This window comes from Rhipicephalus microplus, chromosome 9 (assembly GCF_043290135.1).
Source record: "Rhipicephalus microplus isolate Deutch F79 chromosome 9, USDA_Rmic, whole genome shotgun sequence".
In the NCBI taxonomy this organism is placed as follows: Eukaryota; Metazoa; Arthropoda; class Arachnida; order Ixodida; family Ixodidae; genus Rhipicephalus; species Rhipicephalus microplus.
The window spans coordinates 5300043-5324570 of NC_134708.1; the positions used below are offsets into that span (position 1 = coordinate 5300043).

At 46.4% G+C, this 24528-nt stretch overlaps 1 protein-coding gene across 1 annotated transcript; it reads right to left on the reverse strand.

Annotated features, from left to right (window-relative positions):
- Positions 1 to 4287: 4287 nt before the first annotated feature.
- On the reverse strand, positions 4288 to 24391 carry TfIIS (RNA polymerase II elongation factor). Its single transcript, XM_037415355.2, has 7 exons — positions 24212 to 24391; positions 23862 to 23930; positions 22945 to 23236; positions 11553 to 11603; positions 10680 to 10834; positions 9923 to 10141; positions 4288 to 4982 (listed from the first exon to the last, which is right to left on the reverse strand). The coding sequence occupies exons 1-7, from the start codon at positions 24278 to 24280 to the stop codon at positions 4974 to 4976; spliced, it is 864 nt and encodes a 287-aa protein (XP_037271252.1). The 5' UTR covers positions 24281 to 24391; the 3' UTR covers positions 4288 to 4973.
- Positions 24392 to 24528: the final 137 nt, after the last annotated feature.

Genomic DNA, 24528 nt, shown 5'->3' on the forward strand with positions numbered 1-24528 from the left:
TCTCTGTCGACTTGTATTCGGACTCGCTTTGGCTCGTTTGTTGCTCGCCACACTGCCTAAAAATCAATAAATAAGACGCTAAATCCATACATATTAGCTTTATGGCTACATCACTCCAGTGAACTTTAAATTTGAACATTTAATTGCTATTTTTCTAACCTCCAATCAACTAACTCACTATCAGATATTTTTTGTGTCATTTATTTCACTATCTAGATAATAATCGCAGCACTACAAGAGAGCTTTGTAATGCAATTTTCGCTTTACTACGTAGAGTTTCACTTTCTTCGTAGTTTCACACAAAAATTGTATGAAACCACGGATGAAGGAAAGGTTCTATGCTTTACTAATAGCTTAAACCTTGGAGGCCATGCTTTACATTTTTTCTTGGGTTTTGCTCATTCTGAATTCTCATAACTTATGTACTTCTGGGTCGCTGTAGTTGTGCCCAACGAAAAAAAGCGCCTCGTCAGTCGGCTGTCTTTTGTTTAGTTCCTAGATTGTATGCTACATGACGGTACTTGTATATAGCGAATATACACCCGGGGGAAGGAAAGGTTCCTCCTTTCCTTCCTCCGTGCAATATACACAATCAAGCTGCATGTCTATATTAAAAAAAAAGCAAAGCTGGACGTCATCGCGGCCATAGCCTCCTATATAGTTTTTTGCCTGCCGAATGACCACGAAACATCTGTCATTTATGACGGCGCTACCTACGTAGAATTAAAGGGCTTTGTACTTGGCCTTCAAGATTAGCAACTTTGACGTTTGTTAATTTTAGAGGCTATGTCATGTATTAAAGAGGTTGCCTGCTAAATGAGCGCAAAATGCCCATCATTTATGGCAGCGTCACTTACGTAGGGTAATTGTAATGAAATATAGTTAAGTTTACGCCTTATTAAAAAAATACGTAATTTTTGTTGCATATAAGCTCAAAAAACGTAAAAACTTGTTTGAAGACAACCCTATTTAAGTAGCGCCACCACCACAGTTCCGACGACGGCCGTTACCCAAGCGACCGCCGATAATCCAGGCAAGGGAAATATAGGAGGCTGTGTCGGGGCACACCATGTGCGGCACGGAGGAATGAAAGGTGATGTGCGAAAAGTGAAACCACAGAACACCTACCGTGAAAGTAATTATACGCGCAGGACGTCGAATACGCACAGCGAACGACACAGATACCTTGAAAAACTATGCGGTAAAGTGCCACCATATGCAGCGCGGCGTGTTCTGTGGCGCGGCCCCGCACGACGAGACGCTAACTAAAAGTACAGTGTACACACTACTAAAAGCACGTCATTGCCAACTCCAAAGTAGTTTTCTTTTTTTGTTTAAAAGGAGGAAGAGGATAACTGGGTGTATCCAGCTGTACCCAGTTAGCCTCCTCTTGGTTATTTCTACCAGTTTAGAGTCTACTTTGCCTTCTCTGTCACTAAACCCCAATGCTTTGAAAAATTCCGCACCATTATTCCTTCACAGAATAATATCAAATGTTCAGCCATCTCCCCCTCCTTTCCACACGCACTACATACCGTGTCTGTGTCTTCGTATTTGGCTCGGTAGGTCTTCCGTTCTAGCCTCGAAGAGCAGAGAACTACCCCTAGAATTATCGTAGATCTTTTTTTTTTGCAATTTCCTGCTTGAATATTCGGTAGGTATCCAGTGATGATTTCGTAAGCATTCCAATGTTCGACATTTTTCTCTCCGTTTCCTTCATTTTCTCCTTAACCGATGTTTTCGTCTGGCTTGGTGTTCTGCTGTTGTCTAAATACTTGCTTGACAATTTTCGAGTTCGCTTCCTCCATTTAGTATTGACATTCTTCATGTACAAACAGCTGAAAACTTTCCTAGTCCAACGCTTATCTCCCATTTTTCTCAATCTCTCTTCAAATTCCATCTTGCTGCTAGCTTCCCTGCACTCAAACGATGTCCATCCCAGGTCACCTTGTAACCCATGATTTGGGGTATTCCCCTGTGCTCCCAAAGCAAGTCTACCTATGCCACGCTGTTTAATTTCCAGTCTTGCTTGAACCTCTGATTTCATGCACAAGACCGCATTGCAGAACGTCAAACCCGGGGCCATGACACCTTTCCAAATCTCTCTTACGTTATACTTATTGTAGTTCCACAGCGCCCTAATTTTCATTACAGCTGCATTCCTGTTACCGTAAATAATTACGTATCTTTCGTGCTCTCTTAGGTACTCAGCCCCGTTATTTATCCACGCGCCCAATTATTTGTATTTATCCACTATTTCTAGCGTGACTTTCTGTATCTTATGCCCACTGCCTTTGTTATAACTAAAAATCATGATTGCCGATTTTCCCCGCTGAAATTCAAATTTAACCTAGCTCCCTCATTACCAGGGCGCATCCGCGAATGCGCCCGCGGCGGAAAGAACGGCGGCAATGCCGGCTCGTGGGGCGCAGGCTCGCCTGCCCGCCTAAGCTCTCGCGTGGGAGTCGCTGCAGACATGAGCGCGCCGCTACCGCTTCGTCGGCAATGGGGCAGCCGCGTCGGCAATGGGGCAGCCGCGGAAGGTGCATGCTTGTGCCAAAATGACAAAATCCGGGGCGAAATTCTAGATTGTCCATGGCGAAACTTTGCGATATCAAGAATAGAGGTCGCAAATGCATGTGCTTCTATAGGGCAACGGCGCGGATATAAAAACTTCGTTACATCTAGTAATTCGTTATATGGAGGTTCGTTACAAGTAGGTATAACGGTTGTTTCAGTGAGTCAGCGGCATTTTATTAACGGATGAACTTTGCATGGGGCTGTTTGACAGAGGTGGTCACGGCGATTTTTGCAGACATGAAATATGACGCGATCACAAACACTTTTCATTTTTGGATGGCCCCAAAAGTAAAACCGAGCACCTGAGCTGTGGCCATACTGCGCGAAACTGCATGCCAGCACACTCTTTCAGAGAAGTGGTTATTTATGTATAAATAGAGATGAACAACATGGAGTGGCACCATTTCTTTTTATAAATTAAGAACCAATTCTCTGATAGGCTGTGCTGGCATGCGGTTTTGCGTAGTTTTGCCACGGCTTGCATGCCCGGTTTTACGTCTAGGCACCTCTACATAATTAAGACTCTGCTCAAATACTATATCCTTTAAAATATGAAGCGCTGCACTCCAGAACTGAAACAATGCCATGACAGACTACTCGAACATATTTCTCAACATCGAATGCTGAAAACCACCATAGCTCTTCAGTGTGACAATCATCAATATAATCAATTATAAAGAGGTGTTGCAGCACTTGTCTAAGTAAACATCAAATAGCTTCACTAAAATATAAAGCTTCATTGTTTCTAGTGAGTGGTTCCCATTAGCAGGTGTGTGCTGAATGTGCAGACTCGAGCAAGAGGCTCCTTCCTTGATTCATTTTGGTTTTTTTTCTCTGTTAATGTCAATCCTGGACTCTGTGTTTTGCACTTCCAACTGCATTTTGTCTAAAGGCTGATGCATACTTTACAGTATTTACATATGCTACTTCTAAGACAGAACCCACAAAATATTCTTTTTAAAAATAATAAAATTTATATGCTCTCAACTTCCAACATATTACTAATTACAATCAGGAACATAATGCAGATATGTTAAAAATGATCGCCCCGCCACAGTGGTCTAGTGGCTAAGGTACTCAGCTGCTGACCCGCAGCTCATGGGATCGAATGCTGGCTGCGGTAGCTGCATTTTCAATGGAGGCGAAAAGACTGTAAGCCCCTGTGCTCAGATTTGGGTGCAAATTAAAGAACCCCAGGTGGTAGCAATTTCCAGAGCCCTCCGCTATGGCGTCTCCTCCCATAATCATACGAAGGTTTTGGGAGGTTCAAACCCCACATATCATTAAATATAAAATGAAGATGTACAAAATTAGGTGCACATCAACGTGGCCATGTGCACAAACTTTATGCTTTATTCAGATAAACTATTGGGATGGGCGATAACTAAGCATCACCACGAAGAACAAAAAGATGTATTGCACAAATGCAAGCCCTCATGCCGTTGCTTTGACTGATGCTGGCTGGCACGTAGTAGCGAGCGACTGCAATCTCCTTTGTCATACTAGTGATGCAAGATATTTTTTGCAGCTTGTACTTTAGAACCATGCCCCATATAATGTGGCTGCTACATGTAGAATAGTGCCATACAACAAAAAAGCTGCATGTTCCAAGAGTAATATGGATGAAGTGACTATCTTCAAGTGCAACTGAATTAAATAAAATAATTGGCATGCTCAACAAAAAGAAAAACAAAACAGACACACAAATAAGGTAATGTACATAACTATATTACTGGATGGTGCTCAGATGATTTGACAAGCACGTGAAAATCATAACATGCTTCTTTCAGAAGAACAGCGATTCATCGGTGGTTCTGCTCAGGGCACTAAAAAGGAACGAAAGAAAGGATTAAGGCTTCCTTGATTGGTATCTACATCAACCCCAGCGTTCGCACAAGGAGAACACTCCAAAGCTACCAGAGTTTTGGCTGCAAAAGACTGCAACAATGTGGCCCAGAATCAAGCAGCTTTGGTATAGCCTGGTTAGAGCACTACAGTGTCACACATGAACATATCTTGCTCTCTTACTGAATTAAAACCGAGCCTTGCCTGCTTGCTAATGAGTGGGCTTGCACTTTTCATTTGGCTTTCAGAAGTGCAGCTTGAAGACTTTTTTAACAAGGTTATGGATATTCAAGAGCTTTTACTCTCGTGGGCCTTAAAAACAGATGTCCAACTTAATCTATGAGAAAAGAAATATAACAGCTGGCTTTTATCTGGATGGAGCACAGCATCGTGTTTTTCTTTTTGAGAAGATGCAGATGGTGTTTGAGCATGCAACATGATCCAAGCGGGGGGACGAGGGGGAGGACGTGTGATGAACTGCGATACGTTGCATTGGCCAAACAAGCGCTTGCGTGGCCAACTCAGATGTGTCCAGCGTTGCTTGGGGCTCAGCAGAACTGCAAGCAGAAACACATTTACATTAGGCATGGGTTTAGGTTACTAGTGTATAGCTGTGTAAATTGGAAAATTTTGGGTGTGAAGCGAATTCAAATACTGAAGTATGAGTGTGAATCGAGCTTTCGGGAACAAAAGGAAGAATATTTCTGAGCATAAGCTAATGAGATATATGTCAGCATGAAAGTGCTTCTTCTCGCTAAGTTTATAAAGCACTGGTAGGGTGGCATTTCGTAGTGGTCTTATGAAGAATGGGCCAACGCAGAGGCCGAATTGTATTAGCACATGATTTGGTGCAACCAAAGTGTTGCTGACAACGCTTTACACATGAAAAGCAAAGATGAAATTTTTTGAGCATCTCCTCCTCTTTCAACTTCTATGGAAGCACAGTTGATGTAGCTGACAAGGTCCCGCTTCCCTCAAATTAGGAGTGCTAAACCTGCATAGTAAATGTCAACATACAAGAAATTTGTAATTTTGAATGCTAAAAATCTTTAGCGTCCAATTCCTCAGACTTCGTGCCCAAATTTTGCGTCCAAAACAGCATTATTTGAACCCCCACCTCTGCCACATCTATCATCCCCATGTTGGAACCAGCATGTTGTTTGTCAATACATTTGCGACTGTAGCGGAGCTTGAAAGGCGGCTTGGCCGCAATACTGGAGTGTGATGAAGTGGAGCATTTGAAAAATCGAAAGGGACCATTTTCAATCAGAATATTACTTGGTCTAAAAAGTTCGACCGCAGCAAAGCCTGAACAACAGCTTTGCTTTAGTATGAGAATGTGATGAGGTGAAGCATAATAAAGCTTTGAAAGAGTCACTTTCAATCAGACATTGACTGCATTTACTTTTGGGAAGTAAAAATTGTGAAAATTCCAGTGTGAATCAAATCGAATACCAAGCACTACAGTCGACTCCTGTTAATACGAAGTTCACGGGAACCGCAAAAAACTTCGAATTAAACGAACTTCGAATTAAGCAGAAAGCACTAAAAACGGCACTTTTATTAGTTTAAAAGCGCGACAGTTTTGAGAAAAAATAGTCTGTCATCTTCTTCTACTTGCCGAATCTGGCTGCGGCTAGCAAGTTTTGTAAGGAATACACGTGTCGAAATGCTTCTTCGGCGTTGTGTTCTCCAACAAAAAACCGCTGCGCAAGAGCAAGACCCGCAGCTACATCGGCAGCCTTCGGTGGTGGCTCATTTCCGATGTCGTCGTCATCATCGTCATTTTCAGGAATGCAGTCATGGGGCCGAACCATCTGCACGATTTCGCTGTCCGTTAGTGGACCGCATGTTTCGACGTTGCTGTCCACAGCGACATACTTGTCAAAACGGACGTCACCGAGAGCGGCGCGAAAGCTACCGTCGTCGAGCTCATTTGTTTGCACTTCCACTGGCGCACAAGGAGAAGCATCCCCCGAGTTTTCCATGAAACCACAGGCCCGGAAACAATTGGCGATAGTTTCTTCTTTCACGCGGGTCCAAGCTCGCGCTAGCATGTTGATGGCACTAAGCAAACTCACCTCGTATTGCGACGAGTTGTCCATGCACAAAAGCATGCGCTCGACGAGATGCTGCCTATACAATACCTTCACATTTTTTATTATGCCCTGGTCCATGGGCTGCAACACAGACGTCGTGTTTGCAGGCAGGTACACAAGACGGATGGCACTCAAGGCAGGTAAGTTCATGTGGGCACTACATTGGTCCACAAGGAACAACACCCTACGGCTTGATTGCGCGAACTTGCGGTCGAGTTTGGTGATCCAGTCCTTAAATATATCGGATGTCATCCACGCCTTTCTGTTCGAGGCATAATCCACAGGAAGCGTCTTCACGCCTTTAAAGCACCTAGGCTTGGCAGCCTTCCCGATCACAAGCAGGCGACACCGTTCCGTGCCAGTCATGTTCGCCGCGACTAGCACTGACACTCTCTCTTTGCTTCTTTTGCCTCCAGAACAGTCGTCGTCTTTAAATGTCAGGGTCTTGTCCGGTAGCAGCCGATAAAAAAGCGCAGTCTCGTCTGCATTAAAAATGTTTGCCGGCTGGTATTCTTCGAGGTACTCGCGAAGCTTGCCCGCTTTCCATGTCAGGCACGTTTCCTCATTGACTGACGCCTTCTCCCCACACACGCTTTTAAAAATCAAGTCGTGGCGATGTTTGAAACGCGTAAGCCACCCATCCGAAGCAGTGAAGTCGTTGACGCCCAACATTTCAGCAAGCGATGACGCTTTTGCCGTGACGACTTCACCACTGAGAGGAAGTTTGTTGTTTCGTGCCTCTCTGATCCAAATCAGCAGTGCTTCCTCCAACTCGGGGTAGGCGCCGGTGCGCATCCGCTTCCGCGATGTCTTGAATTTTTCACTTTCAAACGCATCCAATATTGAGCGCTTATTCTTTATGAAAGTCGACAGCGTGTTAGGCTTAATGCCGTACTTTCTTGCAATGTCTTGTTTGGCGGTGCCTCCCTGGTCAACTTCCTTCAAGACTTCGACTTTCGTCACTAGGTCTAGCGTTCGGTAAGGGCCACGAGTTGCCATTATCAAACGTACGTCACCACCACAACACTCAAAATCAGAAGCGCGGAAACACGTGTGGAATCAACCCAGCGCGCGGGTGACGCGGTGACACACTCTAGTCTCGAGAAAAGTCAACTAAAGAGTCAGTCGATGCCGCCGATGCGATTCGCCAGCGTTAAAAAGATTGCCGCTTCAAGATCTTCAAGATTGCCGCTTCAAGACACCAGCGCGGTCCGGCAGATGTTTTGGCATATGAAAAGTTCCCCATTTTACTGTAAAATTACGGTCGCGACGAGACTGTCGATTGAAAAAACTTCTAAATAACCAATATTATGGGTTTTTAACTTCGAATTATCGAGCATTTTTTTCTATACGATTGCATGCAAAACTGATGGGACCACTTGCTCATTTCTAATTAACCGAAACTTTCAATTAAGCGACTTCGAATTACCGGGAGTCGACTGTATTAGAAAAATATGCGTAATTTCATATATACACACACACTCCTAGTCATAAAATGACCAAAAGCCCTTAAATGAGAACCATGCCCAGCAAAACTTAACACAGAAGTGTTGAACACTTATAGATGTGTACATTTTGCTTCTTGATATTTTCAATATCAACAGCAACATAATATTAACAGTGAGCATCATAGTAACCTCTTTGTGACCATGACAGATGCATATCACAGTTGCCTGTCTTCAGAAGTCACAGAAATGCACAGCTTTTTACTGTACCTTCATAAATACAACACGAAAATTCATTGAAGAACTAGGGAAAAGAAAAAGCAAAGAGATTCAGATTGCACTAGCCAAGGTAATCGTATACACAAAGTTATTATGAGCCAAGATCGGCACACAAGACATTCTATTTGTCTCACTAAATTGACTCAGATCGACCTTGAAGAGATACAGCCAAACAATGGTACATCAATCCTCAATGGAATAAAATCCATGACATATCATACTATTTTCACATCACTTCTGAGCTCCACTGAGAAACTATGTTTCTTTTCTTCCCAATTCATTGAAGCAGCTTTGTTCCAGAGTTATGAATAAACGAAAACCCCACAATTTGCATACATGCATGGGTGAACATATGAGAAAATCAGTCTTTTACAGGAAACCGTTACAATGGTAATGTTAACAGTGGACAGAAGAAAGACACCACAAAATGTACGAAATGGAACGCGCCACAGTTGTACAATTTTTTACACGCAAGCATACATGGCACGTCTGAGAAATCGGAGTTTTAGAGTGTTCTCGCGAGGCAACTCCATTTCGAGGCAAAGTGAAGATGACGAAATAATACGAATCATTGCATAGGAAGCACTTGCGAGCCAAGAATAATGTGGGTAGGCAGAGAAAACATTTGCATAAAAATTAAATTGTCTAATGTGACGTCTGGTAGAACACGTCTCACTCGAGGACCTTATACATTTGCTTTCACAATGCTATGCTACGACTAAAGACAAAATTTCTCGACATGCAACAAGTATGACAAGATTTATCAACAGTACATAAATGCTTGTGTTTTCCTATTCCAGGCGATATCGTTGAGTGGCAAACTTAATATGCTCCGGCCATAAGTTCACATTAGCAGTGAGACAGAATTCAGTAAAGTAAAAGGTCAAGCGAGTTTTGTGCTCAATGATTCCAGGCACTACACTGATAGTGGACCCCATAAAGGACTTGTGGTGAGCAATCACTGAAGGACTTGGTAGGTTGCCTGGATGAAGTGTAATGATGTATGTTCCGTAACAAATGAAACAAGCGCCATAAGTTTGTCAACTAGGACGTATGGAAGCTCCAAGATTGTGAAACCTGAGGAAGCACGGGTGTTCTGTTCGAGGAGTCCCCTCATATAGTATGTGATGATGCCATGATTTGAGGTAAGCATGTATGGTTACCTCGGCAAGAGTAGTCCTATTAGAGAGATTTGCAAACTTGGTGTGCGACATGTGCGCTACTTTTTGCTGCACTTTATTGACTACCTGCTTGTTATGGCAGTCGAGATACGTGTTCCCTGCGGCAAGTTCTGCCAGCTACACGTGTAGCGATGCATTGCTGGTGAAATATAGGAGAAGAGGCATTAACTTGGCAAGGCTGTGGTACTTTCTCTTAAGCGGTTCCATAAGGCTTCCAACCTGTTGTTAGCTATTCAATGTTAACTAGTTGCAATCACTTTTTGGTTGTTTTGGTTAATTATATTATTTTAGACCTTTTTCATTGATTTTATCATGTTTTTGTCTTGCTAGCCTTGTAATGGCCTGTACTGAGCGATTTACTGTGAGTGTGTTCAGGTGACGTGAGATGCATGGACAAACAAAAAGCTGGGTACTGCTCTGCACCTTGCTTTAAAGCAGAGCTGCCAAACAGCTCATCACAGAGTAAGCGAAATAGCAACAGCTCCAACTGTACCTTCCACCGGTGGCCGCACTCGTTGCAGAAGCAGAAAGTGGTCATGGGTTCATCGGCACTGCGTGTCTGCACCTGGTTGTAGGTACAGTTGTTCTTCTTGCACTTGCCGCATTTGAGCAGGTCAGTCTTGGTGCCGCCGGTTGTTGCCATCTGGTGGTCGTTGATGGCCTCCTTGGTAAGGCGCTGCCGCAACTGCTTCATGTCGTCACTCGCCATCTCCTGCAGATTGCAAGCGGGTCATGTAGCAAATGTACTCGTGAAAGTTGTTGCACTAAGTCTCCACCCATCGTCGTACCATTTTGATTGCACCAGGTAGGAAGAGACCTTTATGCTCTGTGCTGTTTATATAAAAACAGTAGGGAATGCATAATTCCAGCCTATGCGGACATGTTTTTCACTACCATAAGTATGTTCTCCTACAGTGTATGCAGTCTGATGCATATTCTGAGCACTTCTTCATCCCAGCATCCACAATTCTTTCTAATGCACAAGCACTGTGACAGTGCTCTGCATTAATGCACCATTACTCCCAACAGCACGGCTATTTGTGTTGATTGCCAAAGGCAGTTGCGAGAAAAAAGCTTTTCCAAACAAAGGTTCTAATGTCTATGACAGCTAATAGTCCAGGCATATAAAAAAATTGCGATTTTTTCTAAAATTTCCAAAGATTACACGCCCATTATGTCACAATGAACCTTATTAAGAGTGACCATTGTTGCCGTTTCGGCAAAACATTGAAAGCTAAGCGAGAACTTACCTCGGCCGTCATTCGAGCAATGCGCTCTGGTTCAATGGCACCATGCAACACGTTAAGTCGCAGGGCAGGATTCTTGCTGTCTTTCAAGTTGGAGACCCGGCTTCGCACCCTATTCTTGTATTTATTGTTTGTGTCACCAAACTCATTATAAATACTTGCTTTATGGTCAAGGAAACAATACAGGAACAGCGGTATCTGCATATTATGTGAGACATATCTGCTGTCTTAAAAAAACTGGGTGAAAAAAGTACAATGTTTTTTTAGATAAGGAATAAGGAAAAATAAGGACCATGCATGGGCGTAGCAGAGGTGTGGGGAGTTGAAGGTTCCCCCCCCAAACCAACCCCCCCTAAAATTTTCAATTTTGCTTGCATACACGCATACATACAAACACAATCCTGAATATCGATAAAGTATGATTGACCCCTCTCTGAGAAAAATTTCTGGCTTTGCCTCCGGAGGCAAGTAAATAGAGTAAGGAAATCTGCATTTTCTTACTGAAAGAAAAAAAAAAGGTGGGGATTCGGTTTGTTTCTGTCGAACCATATATATATCAATTGATGCATTTAAATTGAAGTACTGAATGCAAACTGTCTTTCTTTCACACATGCACCAGTCACATGCTGCTTTCACAGACTTCACTGTAAATTCATGTTGTTTCGTTAGGCCGGTTGACAAGATGCACAATGCGCTAAAGAGGTGCACTGGTATCAAGCCCATCCAAAATGAGTGTGGCAGCTAAAAGGATGAACCCCTGTCTTCAAATAAATATAATAGTTTTTCAAGAGTGTAACCCTTTAACTGCCAAAAACAAAACTAGTAAATGCCAGTCTCATTAGCACCACTAGCAGCAGCTAAACACGTAAAGGATATTTTCCTCAATCTTTGCGGCCAGGCTGTCCGTGTTACACCCTTCAGGCATATCTGCACAAAATATACATACATAGAAACTGGCTGAACTGAAACATGGGGCACATAATTTGCTGTGAGCAAAGCAATCAATGGGGTTAGTTGGTTCATGCCACTTTTCAAAGTAGTGAATCAAAGGGACACCAGCTAGCCCTGCACATGCATTCTGTCGCAGTTTCAGGGATCACTCGACACTTTGCGTACACTAACGTAAGATACACAGTTCACTTGAAATGTACAGTTAAACCCCTTCATAAAAGGAATGCTCCAGGCAGAAATTCCTGCCTTTTTAAGGAGATGTCTCTTATAAGCAGGGTACCTGGTATGCATTTTCTTATCGACCAGTGTTTCGCTGTAGGCGCACTGGTGTCTCTTATACATATTTCTCTTTTATATCAGTGTCTCTTATAAAGGGGTTCGACTGTATAAGAATGTGTGAGGATACCTCCTAGTGAGTACATGACCTTCCCATTGAGTTTCAAAGCCTTCTGCACAGCTTCCAACTACACATCTAGAACTTTGGAGCAATCTTCAAACTCCATTTCCTGTCAGCTCTGTGACAAGACTTAACATAGCTGCTGCCCACGTAGCTGTCTATGGCAAGTACTGCAAACACAGCCTCAGAAAGCGTCGTGAGGTGCTGTAGCGATATGCCCGTCACATTTTGGCAAAGTTAATGTAATTTACAGCGAACGTCATTCACTGTAATGTCATTTGTTTGCTGTTACAAGGGGGAACTAATGACATTCAATGAAACTGACATTTCCGGTTTAATGAGTTCCCAAAACACATTCGCACTCGATTTTGGTCTGAACACATTCGCACTCGATTTCGGTCTGAATGCGCAGTCTCCATGCCAGGGGCTTTTTAGGGAGATGGTTATTGACCTATGCATAAGTAATTTTTGTCATTTTAGAATACCTTATTTTTTTTACTGAATTAACTTGTGACTGCCTTGATGCTTCACGGCTGGGCTTTGCTGTGTGCCACTATGCAGACCGCTAACACGTTCCTCCTGATCATGCAGGTTTTTGCCCGCATCATCACCGATGCACTCGTGTCTGCCTTTCTGGCAGCCTCGTCTACCACTTCGGGAAACTTTGTGCCTGCTGCCAACGGAAGCGAACCCTGCGTTCGCCTTCTCCTTGTCGCCCATGCTTCAGGACGTTCGGCAGCTCCTATACCCCCTGCAGTGGATCATTAAAATCAACCCAGCTGCCCTATCGCAAACATCGTATGCTCAGCCTATAAAGCAGCAACCACCATCTGCCACGCACTATGGGCTTCGCGGCTGTGCCACTACGCAGACCGCTAACCCGTGCCTCCTGATCATGCAGATTGGTAGTTCGTATCAAGCTCGTACTAAAAAATCAAGCGGTAGTTTTTTGGTGCAGTTGCCAAGCCCACAGTGCTGCATTTTACTTATTTTTGAATGTATTGATGTCATGTGCACCTTCTACTACTACCAGGGGATGCTGAGACAAACCCCTCTCCTGAGAAGGTTGTCCTCAAAGAACTACACACGTTATCTGCCAGCCAGGTCACTTCAATATCTTAGATGCAGAGGCTCAAAACTTAGCTAGCGAGCATAAACACCACAATCACTAATCTAAGCACGTGCCTCACAGACCTAGAAAGTCATTGCTTTTGACTCTCCGAACAGAAGTTGACATCCTTCACTCCAAGACGGGTCAACTAACCCATCGTATGTGTGACATTGAAGGCCGGATTGACGACCTTGAAAAACATTTCCGGCGCAACAATTTAATATTCTATGGCCTTGCTGACACCAATCCGAAGGAAACATACACCAAATTGGAAGAAATAATCGAAAACACTGCCTTGAAAGATTTGGTCTTACAGTCGAGTCTAGAGATACAGAGCGTGCGCATCGACTAGGACGCTACAATGCTAACCTAAATGACCCATCATAGTTAAGCTTTCATCCTTCAAAACTAAAGAATCTATCCTTTGGAATGGCCCTAAAGTAAAAGGCACAAATTTCAGCATTGGTGAAGACTTCACGCGCGCTGTCCGAACTGCACGAAAGCGCCTTGTTGCCTTTGCTGGAAGCAAATCCGCACTTTTTTCATTACGTTTCAAAACCTTGCATACTGGAGCCTAGCGATATATTTCTGACAGTTTGGCAGGAATCATCAGGGCAGTATCATAGGAATCATGTAGCCGTCAGTCAGCAAGCACGCCATCAGCACTGCAAAAGCAAACCTTTCATTTTCTGTACTTTATGCTAACATACATAGTTTTCTTCCTAAATGCGTGCTCCTGTCTAATCCAACACAATCATCTGGCAGTAGTATACTGATACTAACAGCTCACTGATGACATTTCAGATTCTGAGGCAACGGCTGACTTCCCAAACTTCAACATTTATCGTCATGACTGCAAAAACGCATGTGGCGGGGGCTTTCTCATCGCCACTAAGAAAGAACTGTCATGCTATCTAATCAGCACGTCTTCGAAACAAGAATCACTATGGGTAATGTGCCGTGCTCCCCCCGAAGCAGTAATACTCGGCATATGCTATAGGCCCCCTCGAACTGATCCTGATTTTGCCCGCAAACTCAATAAAATATTATTGCAGCTCACTCACAAACACCCTACAGCACACATTCTCCTCTGTGGTGATTTCAACTTTCCTAGCATTACTTGGCGCAATCAGGTTTCCCTTCCCCAATTTCAGGAAATAGTGAAGCAAGGGAGTTGGCCTCAACTTTAATCTTATGCAACAGGTAAGCGAATGAACGCGTGTCTCTCATCAAGCATTTTAGACCTAGCACTAACTAACAGCCCCGAAAGCTTAACACGACATACTTACGTGAAATCAGCGATCACAAAGTCATTCATACGACATTTAACTTCATCCCAAAAACACACCCCATGTTTCACAAAACCACTCATTTATATGATAATGGTAATTATGAAAAATTTATGCTGAATTACTAAACTTCCTGCCTTACTTCGAATCTAATCTTTGTTCCCGTTCTTTCAATGACAACTGGCTAATTCCTAAACACACGTTAACTTAACTGACTAAGAAATTCATCTTCTTCATCAGTTTTCTTGCCAATAAAAATAAATCATGGTTTTCCAAAAGCCTAAAACCTCTTCAAAAAAAAAAAAAAGCGGCTCTTTCACACTGCGAAACTCAATGGTACTGCATGTGCATGGGAAAAATATTATGCTGTGGAAGATGCTTATTACTCGAAAATTAGTAAAGCTAAACAGACAACCGCTCATAAGGACTTGTGGTGAAGCCTTCGAACAGTGGGTCGTCCTCTCCAGCGCCTTCTAGTGGGTTGCCCTTTTTAGCCAAAAGAAGAGCAGCTCGTGCAGAGAGTCAGTACCCGCATTGACTGTCGCTGTCAAGCATCATCGACAAGTGTCCGCCAATAAAAGTCTCAACAGTTTGGTGGAGAGTGCTGTGCCCGTCTAACACCTTCGGTTAGCATTTGATGCCCCTGGAGCTTCGATCCCGCACCGTGCCTTCTACCATGCACCAAGACGCCGCACAGCAAACGCTTCCTCCTGCGCTGACGCCATGTTCCGGTGTCCCCCGCATCCGCGACCCTCCTGTCTTCATTGGCGCGGATGGCACCGACGTCGAGGACTGGCTTGCTATGTACGAACGCGTCAGCGTCCCCAATCATTGGGACGAGGCAGGTAAACTCGGCAACCTGGTTTTCTACCTCGCGGGTGTGGCCAGCATGTGGTACAACAACCACGCATCCGATTTCCCCACTTGGTCCGCTTTTAAAACCGCCGTCGTCGACATGTTCGGCCGTCCTGCCGTTCGTAAGCTCCAAGCCGAACAGCGGTTACGTGAACGAGCACAGCAGACCGGTGAGTCCTTCACAAGCTACATAGAGGACATCCTTGTCTTGTGCAAGAAAGTGGACGCGAGCATGTCAGAGGCCAACAGAATTACCCATGTTCTAAAAGGCATCGCCGACGATGCCTTCACCATGCTCCTGGCCAAGAACCCTCGCACTGTGGCAGAGATCATTACACTTTGCCAAAGTTACGAGGAGCTGCGACGGCAGCGCTCGATGACCCGTCGACCACCCTCACGTGACGCTGATCTCTCGGCCTTGTCAACACTTCCTGACCACACCGCCTTGCTTGCTGAAATCAAGTCATTCGTGCGTGAGGAAGTTGCCCGCCAGGTCTCTTTACTGGCCTTTGCTTCCCCGCAACGTACTGAACAGTCATCAAGCACACTTCTGCCTCCCCTCCGCCGAGCCATTCAGCAGGAAATCACGGAGGTCGTTCCAGAATATCACCAGCCGCGTCCAGTATCTACACCACTCAGTTACGCCCAAGTTGTTGCCAGGCCACCCCCACCGATTCCTGTGACTGGCCCCCTTGGTTACACCGAAACCATCGCCAGACCCCAGGCCTTCGGAGAAACAATGCCGCCTACATATACCGACGTCATCCACGTGCCCCGTGTGCCGTCCACTATGCAGTTATATTGTCGCAGTACAACGCGAACAAAGTACAAGTACGCCTTGAGGCAGCGAAAGCAGCGTGTTCTCAACAGCTGAGCCACAAGATCTTCTTTGTTGTTGAGTCAAGCCAGAGGCCCACTACTTGGTGTCTGCTAAATCCCCACATCATCGTTGTCGTTCACACGCAGACACGGGTCATTTGCCTCCCTCTCAAAGAGCATCGACTCGATGCGAAGTCAATAATGCAGTTTTTTTTTTAAAGAAAAGTCTCACGCAATCACTCGCTGACGTAAGGCTTCATGCGCACTATGTGAACGAGTTCTGAATGGTGCTGGCGACGATTGGTACTACACGAACTGTCGGGAACAACTTCGTAAGTAACCTCACTCAGTTGTCGCAGCACTCGGTAAGGCCCAAAGTATCTTCTTAAAAGCTTTTCGGAAAGTCCTCGTTTCCGTACGGGTGTCCAAACCCATACTTTGTCGCCAGTTTGGTAGACGACTGTTCTGCGGTGAGCATTGTAGCGGCCTGCATCGTACTCTTGTTGTTGGCGGATCCGTAAACGTGCAAGTTGCCTAGCTTCCTCCGCGCGTTCCGTAAACGTGTTGGCGTATGGGTCGATGCCGTCACCTTCGTGCGGTAGCATCGCATCTAACATAGTTCGTACTTCTCGTCCATGAACGAGGCTGAACGGGGTCAGGTGCGTCGTTTCTTGCTTTGCCGTATTGTACGCAAACGTTATGTACGGCAAGATTTCATCCCAATTTTTGTGTTCAACGTCTACGTACATCGAAAGCATGTCTTCAATGGTTTTGTTTAGACGCTCTGTCAGCCCGTTCGTTTGTGGGTGGTAGGCGGTGGTCTTACGATGCGCTGTTCCACTCAGCATGAGGACGTGATCCAAAAGAGCTGCCATAAATGCGGCTCCTTTGTCTGTGATCACGACGGATGGTGCACCATGCCTCAGTACAATGTTCTCGATGAAAAATGTTGCCACCTCTGCTGCTGTACCTCTCTGGATACCCTTTGTCTCGGCATAACGGGTCAGATAATCCGTCGCGACGATAACCCAGCGGTTCCCTGCTGTAGAAGAAGTAGGCAGTGGGCCCAAAATGTCCATGCCGATCTGGTAGAATGGAGCTGTTGGGACCTGTACGGGTTGCAGGAGGCCAGCTGGTTTAGTCGGTGGTGACTTGCGTCGCTGGCAGTCGAGACAGGCACGGACGTGGTGCTTCACGGCTGTGGTTAATCTCGGCCAGTAATACTTTTGCTGTATTCTGGCCAACGTTCTCGTGTAACCCAAATGGCCAGAGCTCACCTCGTTGTGGCATGCTTGGAGTACTTCGGTACGAAGGGCTGCTGGGATGACGAGCAGATAGGCAGATCCCGTCGGCGAAAAGTTTCTTTTGTAGAGTACTCCGTCCCGTAAACAAAATGATGACAACACTCTTGCGAAAACTCTTGGCGCCTTCTGAGATTTGCCATCCAAGTAGTTAATTAGGCCAAGCAACTCAGCGTCGTCACGTTGTTGCTGCGCAATGGCGGTCGTGTCGAGGACACCGAGAAATGCCATTTCCTCCTCTTCAGGTAGGGTTGCCGACTCAATGGGTGAACGGGACAGACAGTCGGCGTCCATATGTCGCTTGCCTGACTTGTGTACGACTATAATATCGAATTCTTGCAGCCTGAGACTCCAACGTGCTAATCGCCCGGTAGGGTCTTTTAGACTTGTTAACCAGCACAATGAGTGGTGGTCGCTAATTACTTTGAAGGGGCGGCCATATAAATACGGGCAAAATTTTAAAACCGCCCATACCACGGCGAGACATTCCTTCTCAGTTGTAGAGTAATTGGCCTCAGCACGTGTTAATGTTCTGCTTGCGTAAGCGATTACCCTCTCTGTGCCCTCTTGCTGCTGCACAAGCACAGCTCCCAGACCAACATTGCTCGCGTCTGTGTGAAGCATCGTCGGGGCTTCTTCATCGAAGTGGGCAAGCACTGGGGGCGTTTGAAGACGTTGACGCAGGTCATTAAAGGCAGCCTCCTGTTCTTCGTTCCACTCAAAAGCAACGTCGTCTCTTGTGAGACGAGTTAGTGGCGACGCGATGCGGGCAAAGTCTGCGATAAATCGGCGATAATAGGCACAAAGGCCCAGGAAGCGTCTGACAGCCTTCTTATTGGAGGGTACTGGGAACCGTGCAACAGCGGCAATTTTTCCAGGATCGGGTCGGATGCCTACGTTACTGACGACGTGACCGAGAAACTGAAGTTCGTGGAAACAGAAATGACACTTTTCCGGTTTCAATGTTAGGCCCCAGACCGTATGGCCCGTAACACCACTTCCAGCCTTTGGAGATGCTCGTCAAAAGTCGTTGAAAATACTACAACGTCGTCCAGATAGACTAGGCACGTCTTCCACTTCAATCCCGAAAGTACCGTGTCCATAAGCCTTTGAAATGTCGCGGGCGCGGAGCACAAACCGAAAGGCAAGACTTTAAACTCGTATAAACCATCTGGCGTCACAAAAGCGGTTTTCTCTCGGTCTCTTGGGTCTACCTCGATCTGCCAGTATCCACTCCTCAAGTCCATGGAAGAAAAGTAGCGAGCGTGCCGAAGTCTGTCAAGGGAGTCATCAATACGTGGGAGCGGGTACACATCTTTTTTGGTCACCCGATTCAGCTTCCTGTAGTCCACGCAAAAACGCAGCGTGCCGTCCTTTTTCTTTACTAGCACCACAGGCGATGCCCAGGGGCTCTGTGACGGTTGAATTACATCATCTTCAAGCATTTTCGCGACTTGTTGTTGTATGGCTTCGCGTTCCTTTAAAGCTACACGATAAGGGTTCTGGTGAATAGGTCTCGCCGTGTCCTCGGTGATTATTCGATGCTTTGTCAAAGGTGTTCGACCAACTCGTGAGGTCGATGAAAAGCAGTCGTGGAATTCGGCTAGTAGCTGAAGAAGTCTCTGTCGGTCATCCTCTGACAGAGTGGGGCTAACATTGAGAACGGGTTCTGGTTCTTGATTAGGCGCTTCATCTAATACCGATAAACATAAACTGCTTCGCATGTCTACGATATTGTCGTAAGAAGCGATAGCTGTGCCCTTCGGAAGGTGCCGGCGCTCAGTACTGAAGTTGGTCAAAAGTAAATTCGTGCGCCCACCAGTGAGACGGACGATACCTCGTGCGACCGAAATGCCATGGCTAAATAGCAGCGAGCCAATTTGGTCGGCAATGCCTTCGCCATCAAACGGTTCGTGCCCTTCCACCGAAACAAGAGTGCATGACCGTGGCGGGACGACCACATCATCATCAATTATACGTAAAGTGTTACGTATTGCGTCTGAACAGTCAACCAAACCAGGGCTGTTGCGGAACGTAATTGAACGGTCCGGGATGTTGATGACGGCACCATATTCTCTTAAGAAGTCCATCCCTATGATCAGGTCCTTGCAACATGAGGTGAGGATGACAAACGTCGCCACGAAAGAAGAGCTGCCGATGCCCAGTCTCGCTGTACACCTTCCGACAGGCATCAACAGCTGGCCGCCTGCTGTCCTCAGGTGAGGTCCCGTCCACGTAGTCTTCACTTTTTTTAGGCGCACGGCAAGGTTTTCACTTATGATAGAGAAGTCGGCACCGGTGTCAACTAAGGCTGTTACTTGCTGTCCGTCTACAAAAACGGTAAAATCTGTGGTCACAGTTTCGTCAACGTTACAACTAGTCGGCTTTACGGCGTCCTGTGGTAAGAGTAACGGGGGTCTTTTTTCGTCGCCTTGGCGGCCTGCAACCTCACCCCCGGAGGTCGCCGCCTTCAGTTTCCCCGGCGTGGACTTGGTGACCTCCTTCCGCTGGCGTCGGCTGTAGTGCGGTGGCGCGACGAAGGCGAATATGTTGGAGACGGAGAACGTGGTCGACGTCCCAAACCTGGCTGGTAATTAGGCTCACCGTCGTCAATGTTGGCTCGGCGGTTGTCAAAATGGAACCGAGACAAGGAAGGTCGTTGAGAATCAGCGTCCCGGCGTGGTGGGTAGTCGTCGTTGGGGCGTCGATCGTCAGACCATTGCCGAAGAGGTCGAAACGTGTCGGCGCGGTGCCAGCAATGACGAGAAATGTGGCCGACACCTCCGCAGGTAAAACAAAGTGGACGTCTATCCACGGTGCGCCATACGTCTGTTTTACGAAGCTGTGGACGTCTCAACGGCTCATAATGTTGTAAATGCCGTGTCTCGTTGGGAGACGGCTCTTCGTACGGCAGCATTTCATACGGTGGCACGACGGAAGGGCGCCGCGGTGTCTGTTCTTGCGGTGGCGACCAAGGAACGGCTGTCGATGGCTGGCGGTACGACGGCGGAACGGGCGGCGGGCGGCGAAGCGCGGCTGCGTAGCTCATAGGTCGCTGATCGTGAGTAGAATCAGCTGCCGAAAACGCTTGGCGTATTTCTTCGCGGACGACTTCAGCGACAGACGCCGTGGGTGGTTCCGTGACCAGAGTCCGCAGCTTCAGCAGCTCTTCGCGAACAATCTCTCATATTAAGTCGCGCAACGAGCTTGGATTGTCAGATGTCGTAGCGGCGACTTGCATGTGGGCGTTGCTGGACAAGCGATCGTATTGTCGGCATCGCAGGTGAAGCGCCCGTTCGATAGCTGTTGCTTCTTTGATGAAGTCTGTCACGGTGCTTGGCGGGTTCCGCAAAAGTCCGGCGAACAATTGCTCTTTAACGCCGCGCATGAGGTAGCGCAGCTTTTTGTCGTCGGTCATGTGCGGGTCAGCTTTACGGAAGAGACAGACCATGTCCTCTGTGAACATTGCGACCGTTTCATTGGGTTTCTGAACCCGTAGCTCGAGTAAATGCTGCGCACGTTCGCGCCGGTCGACATCGGCAAATGTGTCAATCATCGCTCTTTTAAAGTCACTCCATGTTGACAAACTGCCTTCTCTGTTCTCGTACCAAGTACGAGCACTGTCGTCGAGATAGAAATAGGCGCGGGAAAGCCTTTGTTCAAGAGACCACTGGTTGGTGTTGGCGACACGTTCATAGTGATCAAGCCATTCTTCTACGTCTTCATGTGCTCCACCACCAAAGCGATCAGGCACCAGCGGTGAAAAAAGGGTTACCTGAGATGGGGTCGGCAAACTACTGTCTCGTAGTAACTGTTGTGGGCTGGCGGTGGCCATTGGTAGATGTGAGCGGTGCCTCGTAGAGTGTTCCTGTGAGAGGGTGAACTCTGGAAGGAGGCCTCGCAAGCGACGACTGAAGCGATGCACGGGAGTGTCGACAAGAGCTTCTGGGCTGGATGAACGGCTCCCCGTGGGAGTGTGGAGCATCAGGCGGGGTCGCGGGCCAGCACCTCCACCAGTGTCGCAGTACAACGCGAACAAAGTACAAGTACGCATATTTGCAAGGTGTTTCAGCGCGCGAACAAAGGAAAAAGGACAGGGTAGACAGAAAGAGCGCTGACTTCCAACTAACTTTATTTCGCAGAGTGGCAAGAATTTATACGTCTAAAAAGGAAGATTACAGAGCATAAATGTAAAAAACAAGCCCAATCTACACACCAGTAACAGCACGTGTGACAGGTCCTCTAATGCCTCACAGCCCAGCCAGGTAATCGCGTTCAGCCTGGGATAAGGCAACCGATGAAGTGCTTACGCATTTATCTCCTAGCACGTGTATTCTTTCTGCTTCGATAATTTCTCGGGTAAGTTGCTCCCTGTGCCTTGCCAATATAGAGCACTGATCAAAGAGGGGGGTGCACCCACAATCTCGGCAATGAATGCCAAGATGCCCTTGTACCACATTGTGCACATTGTTTCTGTGTTCTCGCAGGCGGTCGTTTATGCACCTGCCGGTTTGGCCGACATAGACGCACCCACACGTCAGTGGAATTAAGTATACGACTCCCACTGCGCATGGGACGTAGCATGTCCTGTGCGCGACAGAGCACGCGGCAGAAGTTGCGCGAGGTGTATTTACACGTTTGCAAAGCTTCTGCAATTTTTCAGGTGCTGAAAAAACAACAAGAACGTTGGCGTCTCGAGCAATCTTTTTCAGCCTGTGTGAGATGTCGTGCACGTACGGTAGTACGACAGGCCGGCTCTTTCTGACGCTGTTGCGCTTATCTGGTTTGTTGCCTCGCTTCACGACAGTGACCAGCTTTTCCGCCACTGAAACTAGAACGTGTGCGGGGTAACCGGCTTTGCTGAGGCGCTCCACTTGTAGAGCAAAGCTGCGGTGTACCATGTGGGGGCAAGACTTCTTTAAGGCGTTCCACTGACGTGTGGGTGCGTCTACACCATCAAAAAGGGAACATTGCACTTTTATCTTCCTTGCAGCACTACTACTTGCAAAATTGTTAGTATCATGTAGTCAACCACACCACAGAATAGACATATTTGTGGACGCAATATGCTATCAGCATTCCAATTGTACTAGTTGCTGGGTGTAGCCAGTGGTGGTGCCCCATAAGTACACACAAGGCAGATATGCTTGTACCAGTTGGTTAAGTTTGATCACAAAAAGGGAGTCATGCAAGCAAGGACATAAGAGAAAAATACAGCATGATGGCAGTCACATGCACATCTCAGTGAGAAGGTACTGGGACACAGACATCGGCACCACTGTTTCTTTTGTGTACTGTAATCTAGCTGCTGTAAAGGGACACAGATGAGCGCTGTATATAGAGTATTGCAATACTATTGCAATATATTGGTCTGTACCATCTCTGGCATCTGGATCAGATTACTTGATAGAGGCAGCCTATGTTGTAAATTCATTCACATTGCTTTGGTCTATGACTGTACATACTGGTTTACGCACAGTGCCTGCTAGTTGATCACACACTCATGGGCCATGTCCCAAAACTCTAGACCTAATTTTGCCCTCACCTTCACACTTGAGTGCACTGCTCAACAATTCACGGCACTTGAGCCGCACAGCATTGGTGGTGTCAGCGGGGAAAGAAGTTTGCTTGGCATTGGGCCTGCCAGAGGCTGCTGTCGACTGCTTGGCTGACGCACTCGGCTTGGGCTCGGGCTCCTTGGCTGGGGCCTCCTTGGAGCTGGGTGTCCCCGAGAGTAACTTCTTCCAGCTTTTGATGAGAACTTTGGCCAACGTGATCACTTCCTCGTCGTTACTTGACTTGCGCAATGAGTTGACTGTCATGCCAATGCGTGTCCTCTGAAAAAAAAAAAAAAAAAGGAGGGACCTAGATTGGCACCTACCACATAAAACTTCAGGCTGGTGCAGCTGGAGGTCCATGGCAAAAAAAAAAAGAATACATCACAAGACACTACTACGTGAAACTCTTACAAACACAAATATAATCAAGCCCTTCTTTGCCTACAGTGCGCCTAGCATAGCCCTCTTCGAACAACCTTGAACCAGGTGGACCTTCGAGTCTTTTAGCAACAAAGGCACCCAAACCAATTGCCACCACACGTTACTGGCACAGAAAGCAGTGAGGGAATCGGCATAGTACCACAAGTTGATAGCACCCAGTGACCATATAAAGATTTGATGCGTGAGCAACTGTATTTTTTTTACCCTTTCCTTCTCTATTCTCGTTTCCCAAGATGCAAGACGCAAGTGCACATGTGTGTACTTAACCTCTCTACTTTTGCTTTTTTCTCTTTGAAGTTAAATTATATGAAATTAAATTATATGAATTTCCACTTTCTAAAGATATTTGGTTTGATCGAACTCTTAAATTATTCTCGCACTGCGTCCCTCAACAACGTGCAAAAATAAACGGATGGAGATAATCACGAAACAGCATGGTTCTTCGAAGAGAAATCAGCGTTACCTGGAGGATCTCCAGCGTGATTGGCAGCTCTTGAAGATTCTTGAGGAGATCCAAAGCCTGCGTCTGGTCCTGCACGACGGGAATTAACGACTAAAATCTGCTTCCACGCAAATCTTAATGCTTCCCGCCGTCGCCTGTTGCAACTGAAGAGTATATAGAGAAGCACATCACGCATGCTTAAGCTGGCGAATACGCTCTCGAATTATCGGCGACAGCGCCGCTGATCGTGGCGCCTGAACAGATTCAGAAACGCCATCCCATTAGCCACGACCAGCGCTACGGGTCTAATAACAAGCACCGACCGCGCGGCAGTGAAGGGGTGCCGGCGAAGCACAACGAGATGAACTTACGTCGCTGGACCCAGAGGCCATTTTGTCCAAGCGCTTAGCGATCTTCATTACCTCGTCTTCGCAGCCCATTTTTCTCTCGGTGGTATTAGTTGACAGAGTTATTTTGCAACACAACTTCAACCACGACTAACCCTCCATGCAACAGCAGCGAAAGCGCTGGCTTTTCGGTCAAAAGCTGCAGGGGGTTGTGGGATTGTTGAAGAAAATAAGTTCGGATAGTTTTGCCCGAGAATTCCCCTAGTGCAATTTGGTTATTATTCCGAATTCTAGACGTGCTCCGCTCTTTCAATATTTTCACCACAATCCAAAATTTTTTA

Excerpts from the sequence above, each read along its gene's own strand:
- TfIIS (XM_037415355.2), bottom strand. The coding sequence starts at position 24,280 with ATGGGCTGCGAAGACGAGGTAATGAAGATCGCTAAGCGCTTGGACAAA. Across the intron at positions 11,604-22,944 it reads CAGTGCACTCAAGTGTGAAG|ATATGCCTGAAGGGTGTAAC; the intron begins GTGAGGGCAAAA and ends TATTTTGTGCAG. Across the intron at positions 10,142-10,679 it reads TTGCTCGAATGACGGCCGAG|GAGATGGCGAGTGACGACAT; the intron begins GTAAGTTCTCGC and ends TGCAATCTGCAG.